This window comes from Cricetulus griseus (assembly GCF_003668045.3).
Source record: "Cricetulus griseus strain 17A/GY chromosome 1 unlocalized genomic scaffold, alternate assembly CriGri-PICRH-1.0 chr1_1, whole genome shotgun sequence".
NCBI classification, from domain to species: Eukaryota; Metazoa; Chordata; class Mammalia; order Rodentia; family Cricetidae; genus Cricetulus; species Cricetulus griseus.
This window is the reverse complement of record NW_023276807.1, coordinates 165,329,069-165,349,851: the sequence shown is the minus strand read 5'-3', so window position 1 is coordinate 165,349,851 and position 20,783 is coordinate 165,329,069. Positions and strand designations below refer to the sequence as shown.

The following is a 20,783-nucleotide window of genomic DNA, read 5'->3' as shown; positions in this document are numbered from 1 at the left end:
CAACAGCAAGCCAGAAAGTGTAACTAGTAAATATTTTACTCAAAGAATATTTAACTAATTGTATAAAAACTAATTTTAAGTGAAAAATAAGACCTAAATTGTTCTTCTTTAGGTAGTACAATCAAGAACAATACTATTTCCTGTATACATTATACCAACATTTTAAAAAATTCTTTTAAGTGTAAAAATGAAAACAAACCTAGTAGGTAAAGTTACATTTCTCACCAAGGCTGGGACTAGAGAACAAAATCTATGGCAACCTTCCCCTGTAAGCTCTTTAATAAATACTAAACTGCCTATTTAAAAGGCATAAAGTCAAAATGATGTCAATATACACCGTGTACTGCTGGTGTGTTTGCAGGGTAGGGGATGTTCTCCACAAGTGCTTCATACACTTGCCAAATAACCTACACCATGTCAAATATTCAATTTAATTTCATGTTTTATAGTTTGTTTCCAGGGAACAAATAGGGCAATTTCATCTAGTTCAAACACATTTAACTTGAAGGACCTGTTAATTCTGCCCTTACAAATACAAGGCAAGATGTAGCATGCCAAAGACAACTGATGCACCCTCTTAATCAACTCAATTATGACAGCAGATAAGTAGGAATGCAATAAAAAGTGACTGGGCAGGGCCTAGTCTTTTAAAAGCTGAACATACTATGTAAAGATTCACTTGAAATTTTCCAGTCCATAAAAATCTTCTTATATTTTGCTATAAAGGCAAAAGTCCCAGGAAGTGAAGTTGAACTTCATTATTAATGAGGACTTATTTTTGCACTCTATTATGTTCATTAATTAATTAGTCTATTTTGATTGCTATAGCCTTATAGTAAATCTTGAAATTAGGCAGTGTTGAGTCTTCAGCATTTGTTACTGTTTTTTGTTTTTTTTTTTTTAACTTTTCAAAGTTAAAAAAGTTTAGCTACTTTTAATTCCAAAAAATTTTTGTATACATTTTAGGATGTTCTCACTTTGTGCAAAACTACAGCCTGTTGGGACTATATTCACTACTGATTTAGAGAAAATTGCCATCCTTTTAATAAGAAGCCTTTTCACCTGGGAACAAAGCATAGCTCTCCATTTATTCTACTCTCTATTCATTAGATAGGTCTCCATTTATTTTCATTCAGACTTATTTATAATTTTTTCATATTTTTAATTTTAATTGTTAACATTACTACAAAATGGTCAGCTGAAAAATTCAATTTCTAATTGCTACTATGTAGAGATACAATTGGTTTTTTTTTTTTTGTATATCAGTGTGCAGGAGAAATTGGGTTTTTTTTACTTTTAAAAAAAATATTTGTAAGTTCCCTTGTCCATACAGTTCTGCTTCCCAATTAGCTGAGTAAGAGACCAAGCCTCCAGGTGTGGTTTGCACATTCCTTTAATCCCAGCACTTGGGAGGCAGAGGCAGGCAGATCTCTGTGAGGATAGGTTGGTCTACAAAGAGAGTTTCAGGACAGCCAGGGCAACACACAGAAACCCTGTCTTGAAAAACTAACAAAACAATAACAACAACAAAGACAGACCAAGAGCCATAGAGCTGTATAATTAGGAGAATATAATGTATTGAAACCCTAGATTAAATTCCTCCAGAAATTTCATTTCAATTGTCTCATTAAAGTTAAAGAATAACAACTACCCAATCTAGGCAAAAATGTAAAACTATGTTCCTTGCTACTTATTAAAAAATATCAAAGTTACAACACAGAACACATGAAGATGGAGGAAGAAAGACACTGCAGCAAACCACAAAGAAAAAGGTCACAAGGTGGCAGTGGTCAGGACAGATTAGAGAGGACTGGGTGCACAGAGTAGTAAAAAGGAAAGTTCCAGGCCACTAATATCATCCACTGTTCCTAAGAACTATTACAGCTCACACACCCAATCATTAACAAACCTGAGTTATAGCCTAGAGACCTAGTGTACATGTTCCTCTCGAATTACCACAGAGTAACTACAAAGCCAGATCATATGTGTAACCACAAGAAATCCTCAAAATGTTTATCAGTAATCATAGGGATGGTTTATACTCAGGGCACAGAGCTACAAAAAGACACAACAGAAGGAAGACAACTGCCATGTCACTGGATGGTAAGTTTCCTGCTTTCCTTTCTCTGGGGAGAAGCTCCTTTGAAGATGGTGTCTTCTAACAAGGCCATACTTCAGCATAGTAATAAAGACCTAGGTTTGAAAAAAAAATGCTAAAAGCTTTAGCTGAGACAGAAGAAGAACTGGGTTATTTTCTTGCTCTCTGCTCGGTAATCTCCCAGGAGGGCTGCTTCCTCCTCCTATCACAGGAATTTTAGCATGACACTGCACACCTACACTGAAAGGATGCAGAGCAACAGGCTCAAGACAACAGTGGGAAAGCCACCAACCAAACCAGAGAAAGGTTTATACAAAAGACACAGGAAGATGAAGATGGCCAAGATGGTAAGACACATTTCAGAAAAGTAAACTGTTGGGGGATATACATTTTATCTGCAAGGATATACATTCTATCTGCTTTCCCCACTAACTTTAGATAAACATATCTAAAGCATCAAGACAATCACACAGTCCATCCCCAACCAACCAATTAGTAATCATTTCATTTGTTTGCTGTATCAGAGTCACTAGGAAAATGATGCTGCATTATCAAATGCAAAGATTTCCTGTCAAACACTTGCTTTTTCCTAACAAGTAGAAATTGCCAATTGGCAATCACAATGACTGGTGATTTCCCAACTATCAGAGGAGTCAAACTTAATTTGTTCTTGCTACTGATATTATTCTGCTAGCTACTTACACTGAGGGCCATCCAGTAAGCAATCCTCACTGGATAGTGTATGAGACACCGCTGTACACTGCTGCCTCACAGTGAATTTTATAATATAGTTAATATAATAATGTGTCTTTATTGAGAAGTGCCCGTGTATTAGGCAGCAACCACTGCTCAAAGATGAGGGCTGTAAATATAAGCAGCATTATGAAACTTAAAGAAGGAAACCCCCTCAGGGTACTGAGAGTAGGCAAGATGCTTCCCATGCTGTGAGTCATGGGCACTTGATGTAATGAAGAGCTGCTATCTCTCTCCCTCCTCGGAACATCTGTAGTGCTCACTGTCTCTGTCATTCCTCTGGCACACTATTTGGAAGTGGTAATTTCTCACATGCAGTCGTCTGATCCAAATCAATGCCCAAAGGGCAACAATGACAGTTTCCATTGGTTGGCCCCTCCCACAGCACCTCACAAGGAGAGGTTCTTAACATTAATTGACTATTGTTAACTGCCAATTGAGTAAGACAACTTTGAAGCATGGCTATATGATCTATACTTTGGCTATAGACTTCTACACTTTGGATTGCCTCTAATTCTGAATATTCTGAAAAAGTTTAGTGAAGCAAGAGTGTTTAAATAAACAAGTTTTGTAACTGATTTTAGGTAAAAAGAATTCTGTTATCTAGACTAACCCCAGCTATAAATAAAGGTCTGCATATATCTCAGTTAACAGTCTTCCAAGCTGCTGTGTAACATGTACTGCCCCCAACAAGCAGTCCCCCTGGGGAACAAGCAATCCCCACCACCCAGGTAACAAGCAGTCCCCCTGGGGAACAAGCAGTCTCCACCACCCAAGTAACAAGCAGCACCCTGGGTATCAATCAGCACTCAGGGTCATGGTACATTTTGTTCAAGTTCCTCCTTGGATTCAAAATCAACAGTATCAGCACCCAAGCTTCACCCACATTACTGAGCTCTGTCTCCAAACATTCTTCCCATCTGCTCTAGACTCATCTTCCTTCTGTGCTCATCCCTGTACTTCCTCAAGGAGTTCCCATGGCACATGGTGATTAGCAATTTTGTTCTCAAACTGCAGTATGCATCACAATGTCCTCAAAGACAAGTTCCTGGGTTCCCCGAGAATCTCATACTTGGGTAGGTCTGTGGTATAGGCCTGATCATTTGCATTCTAACAAGGTTTTAATGAGGCTCCACCATTGGTTCAGATCCCACATTTTGAAGACTATTTATTTATTGGCTTTTTATTTATTTATTTATTTTTTTGAAGACAAGGTTTCTCTATGTAATGGTTCTGACTGTCCTGGAACTCACTCTGCAGACCAGGCTGGCCTGGAACTCACAGAGATCCACCTGCCTCTGCCTCCCTAGTACTGGGATTAGAGGCATGCACCACCACACCCAGTCACCCAACAAAATTTTAGAGAATGATTCTTCCATTTGATAAAACTCTTCGTCCACACAGGTGGTGTGCATGTGACATGAACCACACCACAGCAAATAATTTTGGACAACCAAAGTCCAACTAACTTCATCTCCCAGATGCAATTCAACCTCCTGGACCAAGTGACCACCTACAAGAAAAACACTACTTATTCAGTCCTCACTGCCTGTGGTGCAGCAGCAGGAACTCGACCACAGCACTCGCTACCAGAAATGTTTTCTTCACTCCCTTCAAAAGGCCAACTCCTATTGAGCTCTGGAGAAACTTAATGCATGGAAGCCTTCCTTCTTTCTTTCACCCAAGTGAAATCCTCCTGTAGGGTCTTACAGAGTCACTGACTGCCCCGGCTTCATGACTTTGTTACAGTTCCATTTGCTTATATCAGTGTTTTACTAATAGTTCCTTTCTGCACTGGAACATAAGCTCCCAACAGATAGGAAGTGCTAACTGGTGCTATGGCAGACATATGAAGGGTATTCAAATTAATACCATCAGACTGAACTTTTCCAGCCCTGAGAAACATATGATGATGGCATCATTTTTTTCTAAAAACCAGTACTACTGAAACAGAAATCTAATTTCTAATAAAAAGAGGTTAAGCCGGTGTTGGTGGCACATGTCTTTAATCCCAGCACTCAGGAGGCAGAGGCAGATGGATCTCTGTGAGTTTGAAACCAGCCTGGTCTTCAAAGAGAGTTCCAGGACAGTCTCCAAACCTTCAGAGAAACCCTGTCTCCAAAACAAAACAAAACAAAAACAAAAACAAAAAAACAAAGCAAAAAAAATAGGTTAAGCCTATGACAACAATGTTTTATGATTTAATGCTGCACAGTAACTGGATTAACAAATGACCAGAAAAGTATTTTTTTAATAGCAATTTTTCTAGGTAACTATTGGTTACCAGTTTTTCAGCTACTCAACATGCCAAAAAAAAAAAAAAAAAAAAAAAGTTTTAAAACATGACTTACCTCTTCTGAATAGTTCTTGGAGACTTTCAGCACTTTGGTTTAATACAGCCCATATTTCCTCCTCCTGCAGTGGTCCACCCCGAACCTCCAGGGCCTCTGCTAGTGACACATGCATATTACCTAGGAAGTAAAAGAGAAAGTTTATTCATGAGCAAGTGAACTGTACTTTTATCCATGAAGGCTCTGTATCAGGGGCGAGCTATGCACTCCCATCTACCTAATTTCTCAGTGTGGCCTTCAATCTAAATACAAATTTAAATGTGCTGGGCGTTGGTGGCGCACGCCTTTAATCCCAGCACTCAGGAGGCAGAGGCAGGCGGATCTCTATGAGTTCAAGACCAGCCTGGTCTACAAGAGCCAGTTCCAGGACAGCTTCCAAAGCCACAGAGAAACCCTGCCTGGGGGTGGGGGGTGTTAAACTTGGAAAAATCAAGCCACCTGGAAGAAAGCCCCTCAATTGCTTAACAGCCTTAACCACAAAGGCTATTGGGGACAGTAAGAGTGAGTACTTCTTGAGAGAAGATAGAAAGCACAGGGAACCAGGAAGTCACCAAATAAGTAGTTCAAGTCTTTTTGGTGTTTAGCTCCAACCTTCATCCCTTCCATCTCAAATATAAAGAGGAACAGAGAAAAGATCCCACAGCCATCAGAAGATGAAATTGAAAATACAAAGAAACACATTCCTTGTGTTCATTAACTGATTTCTATAATCTTTGACATATATGTTATGGTGAAAATTTTACACCGAAGGGAATTAACTATTCCTAGACTCACCTATGCTGCTGGTTCCCCCCTTGCTCCTAGGAAAGGCATTTCCCTCAGCACCTGTTTCCCATCTGTGTGGCATGATAAACAGAAGACCCAGAGACTGATATTGGTGTGCAAGCTTCAAGCTGAAGATAAGAAAAGCAAAGCAGCCAGGCACGAGTTCTCACTCTACTTCAGAATAAAAGGTGATCCTGGCTCCACCAAAACCTCAGACTGCTGCCTCTCCTCAGTATGGCTCGAGAATGAATTCCTGATATTGAGATCTTACTCCTGTCTTATATCCCTAATGCTGGGATTAACGGTGTGAGATTCCAGGTGCCTGGATCAAAGGCATAAGCTGTTACTCTTCACTGCTGTGCAGGCCATGGTGGCCTTGAACTAACAGAGATCCATCTGCTTTGTCTCCTGAGCCCTGGGGATTAAAGGCGTGTAACACCACTGCCTGATCTCTATAGCTTGACACTGACTTTGCTTTCTGACTCCTCAGGCAATCTTTAATAAATTATAAATAATATGTCACCACACATCTGTGCCTTGGGAAGCCCCTTTGAGTAGCTATGATGACAAAAGAGGTTAAGCCTGTGACAATATTTTATGATTTAACACTGCACAATAACTGGATTAACAAAAGAGCAGAAAAGTTTCTCTGAGGCAGTATTTTTATAACAAATTTTCTAGTATTTTAGTAGGTGATATACAGATCAAATTCAAGATTTTCTATTGAGCTCAATAATTCTACTTTAATTTGGGAAGGAGGTAATGTAGTTTCTTTTTTTGTTTGTTTGTTTGTTTGTTTGTTTGTTTTTGTTTTCTGCGACAGTGTTTCTCTGTGGCTTTGGAGGCTTTCCTGAACTAGCTCTTGTACTTGTAGACCAGGCTGATCTCGAACTCACAGAGATCCTCCTGCCTCTGCCTCCCGAGTGCTGGGATTAAAGGCGTGCACCACCACCGCCCGGCGGTAATGTAGTTTCTTAAAGTCCTCCCATGTGCATTTTCCTGAGCTTACAGATCTCAGAGAAATGGATCCTAACAGAGACTTCTGAGACTTTCAGTCCTCAAAGACTGACTAACCAAGATGCTACGTTAAGTGAGTACTGGCTAGCAGACAGAAACCAACATGGCCAGAAACAAGACTGGAGGAACTACATGTGTTAAAAGCCCTGTAGTCCAGCCTGGTCTACAAGAGCTAGTTCGAGGACAGCCTCCAAAGCCACAGAGAAACTCTGTCTCAGAAGGAAAAAAGGAAAAAAAAAAAAAGAAAGAAAAAGAAAAAAGAAAAAAAAAGAAAGAAAAAAGGCACTGCAGTCATCTTAACTACACTCATTACGTATTTAAAAATTAGTCCATGTCTTCAAACCTTGAGACAGTGTCTGCTTTGTTAACTAAGCTAGACCAAAACATTTCTCCTACTGCCTCAGCCTCCAAGTAGGTATAACTGCAGATATTATAACGCCCAACTTAAGCTTTTGTCAACTTTAACTCACCTAAAGTTGGAATATCATTTACATAATGTACCACTACGATTGCCAACACTTAAAAGCAATTCTTAATACTCAAAAGGTTGAATATCATCATGCTATTCATAGACTAAGAGAATTATGACATGTATGCTCAGTATTCTAGTCCTTATATTAGTTTTTTATTATGGGTAAAAAGCTGAGAAACATCAACAACCAATTACAAATGCATAGGAATCTCTGTTTTGGATTTTAAGAAACTTTAAGTCAATGGAAACTTACTTAAAAAAAAATAGTCTACAAAGACATCTGTTTAAGACAGGTGACTGTGTTTACCCAACCACCAAGGAAACAAAGGAGTACATGGAAAATGGGTAGCCTCCAGTTAGGGGAGGGAAGATAAATACAGGGGGAGGGTAACATTCTGTAAAACATTCAATGTGGTGTGTAAATGAAAATTTAATGATCCTTACAAGAGCCACAGACTGGCTGGCAAGAAAACAAAGCCAGGTAAGAGAAGCCCTCAGTTTCGTTGTTGGTCAAAGTTGTCCAAGAGACTCCGGAAACATAGACTAATTCTATGGTTGTTGGTTTTCTAGAAGAGGTGGAAGGAAAGTTCTGACTGTTGAAGACCCTGTCCACTTTGGATACAGGGGCCAGAGACCACGATGAATCTGACATGAATGCCTCCTCTCTGAGAACTAACTTTCACGGTACCAGAAGATATGCAAGTTTCCAAAGGAGGGAAGCAACCAGCAGTCATACGCAGCTAATGGTGCCTATGATCCACACAATGGCCAGCCAGCACAACATGATAATCCTAAGGCTGCAGTACTGGCACACATACCTTCTAGGTAACCAACAGCTCTCTAATTGAACCTAACAAGGGGAATACATGCTGTGACTAGCCAAGGACTACTAGAAAACTTGTCTTTGCCACAAATGGAGATCATTAATAAAACCAAAACTGATGAAACTGCAAAGATGTGGAGCCCAGTCAACTGATGTATCTACAACACAACTCCTGCCTCAAAGTAAAGCTCAGGGATCATTGTGGAAGAGGCTTTGGAAGGATCATGAGAGACAGAGAGGAACACGGAGTTTGCTGTGAGATTGTGTATCTTATAAATATCAAGAAGCTACACCCAGAAAGACTCACCAGCACAGCTGCTTAAAAATGAGTAAACAGGGACATCACCAATAGATGGGGAAGGGGAAAAGCTTAAGAGGCCTCAGGCCTAGACAAAGAACTATAGGCAACTAAGGAATGCTAAGGTCAGGGGGAAAGTCTTCTCCAGAGAAAAACACTCCAGTTGGTTATCCAATACCAAATGGTCAGACCAGGAAACATACATATACAAGTAACATACAGACTGAGCAGGTTCTATTTATATATTTAGGAATACACACACACACACACAAAACATACACACACAAAAGCAATTCTAGCTACAAGTGAGGCCAACCTTGTCTTTTAACCTATCTATATGTATCCTGAAGAAACAAACAAAAAAAAAACATACTACTTGAGAAGGCTAAGTAAGAAATGAGGTTATTTACTCACACCTCTGCCCACAGCAAAGGTGTCTAGGTTTTCATGTGCTTCATTATAACAGCATATCATTATAATAGGAGAAGCACTGCTAAGAGATATGTGGGTTATTATCTTCCTCATGAAATATTTTAATAAACTGAAGTTTCAACAGAGACATCAAGATACTATTAGCAACCAGGTACTAGCATGACTTGTAAGAAGGTATACCCTGTAGCAAGTTTCCAAAGAGGCTGAGAACCGGTTGGATGGCTCCTAAGCCTACACACCCTGCATAACGAAGTTGCACAAGCAGGGCTTCTTTGAAGACAGTTGTGCTGGTTTTCATGTCTTCCCTAAAGCTGAAGGGGTGTGGGAAGGGGCCTTCCTCTCACCTCGAGGGAGTGAAACAGGTTGCACTGGGACCATGTGAAATGCTTGATGTGTTCTGTGGAGTTAGGCCAGTGTCTGATACACACTTCAGGCATTTGAAGACACTGGTTATCACCTGAGGTCTCACAAGAGTGAGGGGGCACATCTCATCAAAGATGGCCACAGTTTCATGGATGGGAGAGGGCAGAGGGCAAGTTCTGCACAGTGGAAACTCTTCCTGGAGGATGAGATATCACCAGATACAGGCAGTAATGGTAGTTAAACAACTCTGTGTAGACACCAAAGCCACAGCAGGAATACACTGAACAGGTAGGTGACTTGCAGGCTCTGTAAATTTCATGTTGAAAAGCTGTTCAAAAAACAGGTTCCTCCACACTAGGAGAGCATGGGTCCACATAACCAACTAAGTGGGGCTCATGGGGGCTCACAGAGACTGAAGGGGGACCCCTAGGGGAGAGGGAAGGTGGGGAGGAACTGGGAAGGGAAAGGGGTTTAGAAAGTCCAATAAACCAAATCAGCAGTGGAAAGCACTCACCGACATGCTAGATCAAGATGACAGAAGCATCCCAGAAAGTGAAGACGGATGAAGAATAACACTACAATAACAACCACCACCGAAACAAGCATGACCATCCTAGCACTCAAGCCCAAAAGATGGAGCTGGTAGTGTAGCTCACTTTGTCTGATATATGCAAAGTCCTGAATTTGATCAATTTATCACCTAAAAATCAGACCTAGTGGCATGTGCCTGTAGTTCTGCATTTGGGACACAAAGACAGAAATGTCAAAAATTCAAGTTCACCCTCAGTCATGTAACAATTGAGGCAAAAATTGAGATACTAGAAACCCTGTCTCAAAAATAAACAAAAACAAAAATTATTATGAAACCAAACACTTGTTTGTGGTATAAGAGAGGGAACTAAGATACAGACTAAAGGCATAGGAAACCTGTTCACAGAAACAATAGCAGAAAGCAATCAGATCTAAAAAAAAAAAAAAGAAGAAAAAAAAGGAAAGAAAGAAAAAGAAATGCACATCTAAGTACATTAAGCTAATTTAACATGGCCATAAAACCCATCATAGATAAAATGCCACAAGTTAGGAATAAATGAAAACTACAAGAGGCAGGAGAGAACTGTCATGTTACTTAGGAAAACTGGCTCATCAAAGTGACATCAGAAACATCAAGCCCACGAGAACCCAGACTAATATATTTGAAGCCTTGAAACAAAATAAGTGCCAACTAAGATTACTATATCTATTACTATATACAAAACTATCCTTTATAATTAAAGGAAAAACAAAGATCTTCCATGATAAGCATGACTAAAGAAATTCATGGCCATTGGTTGAGAACAGCAAACAACACATAAAGGGAAAACCACAGAGAAGCTGAAGAAATACAAGTTGATTACAAAAATTTGTGAAGAGCAAATCTCACTAAAAGAAATAAACGAAAGAGAATTAAGAAAGAATTAGACAGTATTAATTTTGCTCAGTAGAGCAAAGTGAAGAAGAGAGAAATCAGTTATCTTTCAGTAACTAACTAATTTCCAATTAAAAGACAAAATATTTGAACAGATTAAAGCACAAAATCCAACTGTAGGCTGTTTGCAAGAAGAAGCTCACCTCTTGGATAAAGACACATATGGACTGAAAATAAAAGGATAGAAAATGATATACATACTTGTTGCTATGGTTTTGTTTTTTGAGACAGGCTTTCTCTGTGTAGCCCTGGCTGTCCTGGAACTCACTTTGTAGACCAGGCTGGCCTGAAACTTACAGAGACCCCTACCTCTGCCTCCCAAGTGCTGGGATTAAAAGTGTGTGCCACCACCACCCAGGAAAATCACATTCTAAATAAATGGAATCTTAAAGCAACAAAGAGCAAATATACTCATTCTGGCAAATCAAACTACAAATCAAAATTAAAGTGATGAAATTCTCTGCATTATGATGAAGGGAACTCACAGATAAGAAAATAATGGTGAATAGCTAAGCTTCATCTATTGACGGACTAAATTCATGCAACAAGCATCACTTAAGAGAGAGGTCCAAATACAGTGGTAACAGGCAACAACAACCTATTCTCCTCAATGCTGAATTCTACCAGACCTGTAAAGAACTACCAGCAACACTCCTCAAACTACCCTGTGAAAGAAAAGACAGAAGCACTTCAAACTAATTCTCAAGTCTATATTACTTTGATTCTCAAATTAGATAAGAATGCAATAAACTACAGGTCAATTTCCTTCATGAATACAGGCATGAAATTCTTCAACAAAATACTATAAACTGGGGCTAGAGAGATGGCTCAGCAGTTAGGAGCACTTCCTGAAAGACATTCTGGAAGGGATCAGGCTAAATATTCATACACATAAAATAAAAGTGATTTTTAAAAATTTATTTAACTTTATTTTATATGCATTGGCCTGAAAGTGTCCATTCCCTGGAACTGGCATTACAGACAGTTGTAAGCTGCCATGTGGGTGCTGGGTATTGAACCCAGATCCTTTTGAAGAGCAGTCAGTGCTCTTAACTGCTGAGCCATCTCTCCAGCCCCAATAAAAATGATTTTAATTAAAAAAACAGCAACAAAAGTATATTGCTTTCCAGAAAAACAAACAAACAAAAACACAACTCGAGATCATCATGTTAAGGGAAATACGCCAGGCTCAAAAAGACAAATAGGTCATGTTTTCTTTTATTTATTGAAACTATTAAAAAGTGAAAGCAGAAGGGACAACTTGGGAAGAAAATGTGATGAGGAAGAAGGAAAGGTAATGAGTAAATATAATCATGAAACATTTACACATGTACGAAAATGTCATCACAAAACCCATTATTTCATACAATTAAGGTAGGCTAATAAAATATTTTTAGAAGAGCTGGGCTGTGGTAGCAAATGTCTTTAATCTCAGCACCCAGGAGGCAGAAGAAGGGGGTCTTTGTGAGTTCGAGGACAGCCTGGTCTACAGCGTGAGTTCCAGGACATACATACATACATACATACATACATACATACATACATACATACATACATACATACATACATACATACATACATGCACACACACACACGATAAAATGAGAAAGAAAAGGAAAATAGAAACAATGTATCTTACATATAATCTTATTCTATCATTTAAGACAATCTCTGGATGCTCTGTACTTCAGTAGTGACAGCTTCTCAGGAGAAGCAGTGCAGTGTTCATACTGTCAATGCCAAAATGAGCCCTCCAAAGTTTTGGGCAGCATCCCATAACCCAACACATTAACAATTCTGAAGGAAATCTATGGCTGTCCACAATAAGTGGCACAAATGATTACTTCCTATCAGTTTAGTCAGGTCTTACTACAAAAAAGAGAAAACAAGTATTTTAAAGGGGCTGGAGTAAGGGACAAGTTGTTTGTTCTTCTTACAGTGACCATGACCACAAATTTTGTTAAGGAGGCATGTTGCCCTTACAGGAAATCCCAGTGTCTTTGGAGGCATAAAGTAATGATTCGAAGCTAGAACAGAACCCAAATAAAATTTATGAAGGTAAAGGCAGATAATACTAAGAGGTTGCTTTAGAGAAGAGAGATAACATTTTGAATTAAGTATTAAATTTCCTAAACTGAACATAAGAGTTTTTAATCCCAGAACTGTTAACGTGACAACTTCCCCACAAAGGACTTCTTCCTACTCCACCACCAGCCAGTCATGCACCCTAGCCTACATTCTGCTTGCTGAGTGCAACGGAATTCAATAAGCCAGAGAGAAACTAGGGGTGACATCCAGTTAGAGGTATTACAAACACAACAGGTTGTAATGTGTTTTGTGGAGAAACAGGAAGGTTTTATGAGAAACACCCAATTCTTAAAAATAGACAAGAAATCAATTTTTACCCAGGATCAATTAGATATAAACATTGGGGTACTTAAAAAGAACCATGGATGTGGGCACAGAATAGTAATTGTTATTTGACATTTATTTCTGAGATTATTTCCACTCTAGTAATTTTACTTAGGCATTTCTAAGATAGCTCAAGGTTCTAGATTGTGGGAATAAGACTTAACCATAGGAGTCTGACTAATGAACATGAAGAAATGTGATCCAGTAATAAATGAACTTTCCCAGCAATTAAATTATAGTATCTGCAACATGAGCAAGAGCCTACATGATTGAAGCAGCCCAAGAACACCTCTCTGTATTCATATCAGCAAAGGACTTTACTTATCTAGATACACACTGGGTTATGAATTCAACTTTCAGCTTCGGGAACCATGCAAAAGCAAAAAGGATAATTCCACTACAGGGTTCGAAGGGTGTTGATGTGCTTCCAAAGATCCCTGTTTCCAAATGTTCCACTTAGAACTGAGCTTTAAGAAGGTGGGGTCTGATGCCTGGGGTTGTCCTCTAACTTCTACACACATGCCATGGCATGTATGTACTTGCAGGCATAAACAACAATGTGTATCTACTGTGGAATAATACTTTTGCATACTGTGAAGATTTGTTACTTGGATTTGGCTTAATAAAGGGCTAAATGGCCAATAGCTAGGCAGGCAGAGGTAAGGTTGGACTTGCAGACAAAAAGACAGCATAGGGAAGAAGACGACGATGGAGTCGCCAGTGAGATGCAGGGCAAGCAAGAGATGAACATGCAGTGCTGAAGAAAAGGCACCACCCCATAGTATAGTGTAAAAAGGAATTATGGATTAATTTAAATCAAAAGAGGTAGTTAGAGCTGGGCGTTGGTGGCGCTCGCCTTTAATCCCAGCACTCAGGAGGCAGAGGCAGGCAGATCTCTGTGAGTTCGAGGCCAGCCTGGTCTCCAAAGCCAGTGCCAGGATAGGCTCCAAAGCTACACAGAGAAACCCTGTCTCAGAAAAAAAAAAAAAAAGAGGTAATTAGCAGCAAGTCTAAACTATCAGCCAAGAATTGATAATTAATAAGAAGTCTCCATGTGGTTATTTGTGATCCGGCTGGCATGACAGAAAATCCCACCTACAACACACACACACACACACAACACACACACACACACACACACACACACACACACGAGCACAGTTTAAAAAGAAGAAACCAGGGGCTTTGGCAAATCTTAATTTTGTCAATTGGTTTACCTAAGATCATGTACAGAATTACTGATATTATTTTTTGAAAATACATACTGATGTTAATATTATAAACTCACAACAAAACCATCACCAGACTTTAAGTCTTTCTATTCATACTTAAGTTGTAGTAGTAGTAGTAGTAGTAGTAGTAGGAGGAGGAGGAGGAGGAGGAGGAGGAGGGAAAGAAGAAAAGAGAAGAAGAAGAAGAAGAAGAAGAAGAAGAAGAAGAAGAAGAAGAAGAAGAAGAAGAAGAAGAAGGTAGGGAAGGAGGGAGAAAGGAATGAAAAAGAAGAAGAGGAAGAAGGAGGGGGAAAAGGAGAAAGAAGATGAAGACAACAAAAAGGCCAGTGAAGAATTTTTTTTCTAGTGTCTGAAACACAGCAAAGGGAAGCAGTTCTTCTGTCCTCTTATAAGAACTTAGGAAGTTACTGGTGTTGGTTGTTTTTTCCTCTCTAATGCCAAACTGTAAGTAATCCCCCAATTAAACGCTTTCTGTTGTAAGGGTTGCCTTGGTCATGATGCCTCTTCACAGCAACAGAATAGTGACTAAGACACCCTCAAAGATCAACTTGGTGAATCACAGGGGTTTTCTTTTTAGGGGGTGGGAGTCCTGTTTACAGGAATGTGGGTCAGGGGTCACTTATAGGAGCAGGAATGACTCAGAGTCACCACAGCCCACCCCAGCAAGGGTGACAGCTCACAAAGCTGGAAACCTGAAGAATACTGTGCAGCCTGCAGGCAGCTTATCAGGTTGGAGAGTAGCCTTTTTCAGGTGGTGCTGGTCTAAACCTCTTCCAGGCAGCTTGGTGGATTTCTGATCTCCCAGGCAGCTGGTCTGGTCTCAGAATTTTCACATTTTGGTTTGTCTGAGAGTCTCAGCTTTCATTGCTTACTCTGGCAGGGAGGGGCCCAGAGAATCTGTTCAGCTTCTGGGACTTCCTGAAGCTACTTTGAGTTGTCTACCTTCTTTCTGCTTAAGGAGCTTCTCTGCAGGAAACTCTTGTGCAACAAAAAGAAAAGTAGACGAGGAAGAAAAAAAAAATCTAAATTTGAATTTAGTGGTATTCTAAAAGAAATTGCTATGCAAAGAACCAGGACCATGGCAACTCTTAGAGGAAAACACTTAATTGAGGGGGCTCGATTAGAGCTCGGTGGTTGCAGCATGCAGGCAGACATGGTACTGCAGTAGTTAAGAGCTTTGCTTCTTGCAGGCAACAGGAAGCTGAGCAAGACAATGGGCAGTATCTTGAGGATAGGAAACCATGAAGCCCACTCCCACAGTGACACACTTCCTCCAACAAGGCCATATCCACTCCAACAAAGCCACACCTCCTAATAGCCACACTCCCTATGAGATTATGGGGGCCAATTGCATTCCAACTACCACAGCCCCCAAAGGGAATTGTACTATTAGGAGGTATGACCTTGTTGGAGGAAGTGTGTCACTGTGGAGGCAGGTTTTGAGATTTCTTATATGCTCAAGTCACACCCAGTGAGACAGACCACTTCCTGTTGCCTGCACAAAATGCAGAATGCTCAGCTACCTCTCCAGCACCATGTCTGCATGCTACCTTGTTTTCCATCATGATGATAATGGACTAAACCCCTGAAAATGTAGGCCAATTGTTTTCCTTTGCAAGAATTCCCATAGTCATGGTGTCCCTTCACTGCAACACAAATCCTAACACAGAAGGTACTGTAATATTATTGTCATAGGCCTGCCTGTCCATATTTTTGTTTGGGGGAATTTGGACTTTGGTACTTTGGGTTAAGAAAGGAGTGGGATACTTTAAGCACCACTTAACAGGGTGTACCAGTAGACGTACAGAAGACAGTGGTACGAAGAGTGATTTGAACTGGTTCAAGAGGTTTCAGAAGTGAAGAATTTTAATATGTTGACTACAGATCTTTCTTGTGATACTTTGGAGGCTTAGAGATGCCATTGCATGAAGCCATAAGTAGAAGCCTGGGTTGCCTTGGAGACCCCAAGACGATGGAGATGCCAGAACCAGGGGATACCTGCTGAGGAAAGCTGCTAACAGGGAGTGGGGCCAGCCCAAAAGAGAGAAGTGTGTTGCAATCAACAAAGCTGAAAGGAGTTGAAGATCTGAAGAGTGTTTTGGCACCAGACATGGAGATGCAGAGTTTGTAGTTTGCCCCAAGGTTTTCGTTTTGTTATAGGTCCAATATATATATATATATATATATATATATATATATTATATATATATATGTCCAGTATATCCTCCCCACATTTTGGAATGGTAATGTATATCCTGTGCCAATATGTTGAAAGTATGTGATCTTCTTTCTTATTTTGATTCAATAGGGGACTACAGTTAAGAGATTGAATAAATCTCAGAAGAGACTTGGACTTTAGACTTTTAAGTAAGTTTGGGACTATGGGGACATTTGAAGTTGGACTGAATGTATCTTTGCATTATGATATGGCTACAAGCCTTTGGGGACCAGGGAGTAGAATGTGGTAGCTTGAAAGAAAATGGTCCTCAAAGAAAGAAGAGCTATTAGGAGATGTGGCCTTGTTGGAATAGGTGTGGTCTTTTTGGAGGAATGTGTCACAATGCAGGTAGGCTTTGAAGTCTCATATATGCTCAAGCCATGTCCAGTAGGACAGACCACTTCCTATTGCCTGCACAAGATTTAGAACTCTCAGCTCCTTCTCTAGCTTCATGTCTGCCTGCACACTGCCTTGTTGCCCACCATGATGATAATGAACTGAACCTCTGAACTGTAAGCAAGCCACCCCAATTAAATGTTTTCCTTTATAAGGGTTGCTATGGATGGGCAGTGGTGATGCACGGCTTTAATCCCAACACTCGGGAGGCAGAGGCAGAAGATCTCTGTGAGTTCAAGGCCAGCCTGGTCTACAGAGCCAGTTCCAGGACAGGCTCCAAAGCTACACAGAGAAACCCTGTCTCGAAAAACAATAACAACAACAAAAAAGAGTTGCTGTGGTCATGGTGTGTCTTCACAGCAACAGAAACCCTAAGACAAATTCTTATCACCATACATTTTTCTAGCATGTATGATTATCACCTTTGGCTTAAACTACAGCTTTTCTTAAAGTGATGCTAATGATAAAAAACATTACTTCTCAAACTGAATTCTAGAAAAGGTTGCCAACAATAAGCAAACTGCTCTCTAAATTCTGTCCCGGCTTTCCTGATTGGGTAATGATGGAACTCCCAGTTTGTGGTTCATGCTGCTAATCTCCCCTTTGAACAGACAGAAACATATCCCAGGTTGGAGTGTTGTTGCACAGGCAAGCTACCCGCCTTCCCATTGAGCACATTTAACTACAGAACTGTATTTTCATGGATCACACTGTTAGTGACTTTGTACTTATCTTCTATTTACAGAACATTTGACTTTTCTTCCATTCAAGGCAATAATAAAATCCATGATCTCCTTTTTATTGAAATAATTTTAAATGTATAAATGACTCGTTTCAAAATTACTAAGTAAATGGTATTTGTACATGAAATATAGCTTAAGAAAGCCTCCTTATATGTAAGACAAAATAAAGGATGTGACAGGATGGCTACAGTACATATATTCATGTGGAGGAGTGTGGTGAAAACTCAAAACCCTTTTTCCAAGGTTCATGACCCAGACCTATGTCAGGACCTCATGTCTAAATAGCTAACACTACTGATATAATGAATATATATATATATATATATATATTCATATACATATATGCATACATACCATACCTCAACTACAGTTAAATTTCAAGTTCCTTCACAAAGTCTGCTTTATTTATGTGCATTTTCCACTTCCTTATAACAGATGAAATAGTACACTCAGATGTGTTTTTTTCTCTAAGTCCATGCTCAAGTCTCCCTACTTTCTAGTAGTCCTAAGGCGTTAAATTTTAGCCTATCCCAGTGATAAAATGGGAACAACGAATAGAGGGGGAAAAAAGACATGATAGACTATAATGAATTTGCCACATGGCATATAAAAAGCAATTCCTTAAGAAGTAGTAGAGGAAGATCCTGAAAATGACTTTGACATTTAGTATTTTATTGCAATTCTATCCACCATAATTTTCTCCAATTATGTCATGTATTCTAGTTTGACTTTCTGTTTCTGTGATAAAGACTGTGACCAAAAGCAACTTGGAGAGGAGAGGGTTTACTTGACTTACACATTATCTACTGGAAGCCAGGACAGTAATTCAAGGTAGTAACCTGAAGGCTGGAACTGAAGCAGAGTCCATGGAGGAAAATTGCTTACTGGTTTGTTCTTCATGGCTTGCACAGTCTGCTTTCTTAGACCTCCCAGGACCACCTGTCCAGGGTGGTACCACCTCACATCAATCATTAAACAAGAAAATGACCCATAGACACTAAAGCAATTCTTCAGTTGAGGTAGCCTTTTTTTCCACATGCACTAGGTTTGTGTCACATTGACAAAACTAACCAGAGTAGACTGGGTCTTACTCTGTAGTTCTGGCTGGTCTGGAACCACCCCACGTACACCTGACTGGTCTCAATGTCCTGAAAGTCGGATTGCAGGCATTGGCTACCATGCCAGGATCACCCTCTTTTCCAATAGCATATGCCACTCCTGGTGTCCCTCGTGCCTAACTGCTCATCATATATCTCTCCAGGGTTTGTGGACAAAATGCCCCCCCCCCCCGCCCTTATTCTGTATGCATTAAGAATCTCGCTCTGCAAAGGGGAACACTTCTCCACTGCTGGTGGGAGTGCCAACTTGTACAGCCACTTTGGAAATCAGTATGGCGACTCCTCAAGAAAATAGGAATCAGTCTACCACAAGATCCAGCAATTCCACTCCTAGGCATATACCCAAAAGAAGCACATTCATATAACAAAGACATCTGTTCAACGATGTTCATAGAAGCACTATTTGTAACAGCCAAAAACTGGAAGCAGCCTAGATGCCCCTCAACCAAAGAATGGATAAAGAAAATGTGGTATATTTACACAATGGAGTACTACTCAGCAGAAAAAAAAAACAATGGAATCTTGAAATTTGCAGGAAAATGGATGGAACGCAAAGAAACCATTCTGAGCAAGGTAACCCAATCACAAAAAGACAAACATATGTACTCACTCATATGTGGACTTCAGACATAGAGTAAAGGATTACCAGCCTACAATCCACACTGCCAGAGAAACTAGTAAACAAGGAGGACCCTAAAAGAGACAAACTTTGTCCCCTGGAGAAGGGGAAAGGGTCATGATCCCCTGAGCAAATTGAGAGCATGAGAAGAGGGGGGAGGGAGCTAGGAGAATGAGAAGGGAAGAAGAGGAAGGATGCAGAGGTCATGAGGGAGCAGAAAGGTTGAGTCAGGTGTAGATTAGAAGAAAGGATATGTGATAGGTAGGGTTTTAGTTGGGGGGAGTAGTAGGGGAGGAAGGGAGGGAGAAGGGAACTGGAATTGTCATGTAATTCAATCTTGTTTGTAATTCAAATAAAAAAAGATAAAAAACAATTTATTACAGTAGCAAGGTTACAGTTATGAAGTAGCAATGAAAGTAATTTTGTGGCTGGGGGGTCACCACAACATGAGGAACTGTGTATTAAAGGGTCACAGCATTAGGAATGAAAAAAAAAAAAAAAAAGAATCTTGATCTGCGTTTTCGTCACTTGGTTTCCCCCGCCTTGCTTCGATTGTTCCTTATGCCCATTTGGAAGCTTTTGCAATTTGTAAGTATAGTATAGTTACTTCACTTTTTAGTTAGGAGTTTCTATATTATATAAGCAGACTCAGGAAACGGGTTCATAAATCTGCCCAACCTTCAGTTGGAAATCTGGGGACTTTTCTGATATATTTACAGAACAAATAGTTATATCCTCAATGATAGGAAAACTCCATAGTATATAGACCTGCCATGTTTCAATGCAGATGATTAATGCAACACTGGTAATTGTAAAAGTTTTATAACACTAAAATCCATGTACCTAAACCTAATGATACTTGTATGATAATCTAACACATGTCACTGATCAAAACCAAAATTGAATTCTTGGGGCGAGAGATTTAACTCAGTAGCAAAGCATCTGCCTCATATGCAAAAGGCCCTAGGGTCATTCTCCAGCACCATATAAAACAAAACACAACACAACTGAATCTGATCCCAACTACCAGCCTTTTCCTCTGCTTTCAACAGAATTAAAGTCATTTATTTGGCATCAGTCAACTGTTATTTTCCCCTGACATTCCATCAACATTCTGTCCAAAATTTCTGTTGGCTCTACTTTCAAATTATGTCTTAAATAGAACTGATCAGTTCCATGCCTGTGTTGCTACACTACAAAGCAAGCTA

General features: G+C 39.9%; 1 protein-coding gene across 1 annotated transcript in view; it reads right to left on the bottom strand.

The window, feature by feature from the left end:
* Ptpn13 (protein tyrosine phosphatase non-receptor type 13) overlaps positions 1-20,783 on the bottom strand; it is a 165,823-nt gene that overhangs the window by 122,961 nt on the left and 22,079 nt on the right. Inside the window, 1 exon segment of the mRNA XM_027388500.2 lies at positions 5,203-5,322. Coding sequence (XP_027244301.1) covers positions 5,203-5,317 — 115 coding nt within the window. The 5' untranslated portion in view covers positions 5,318-5,322.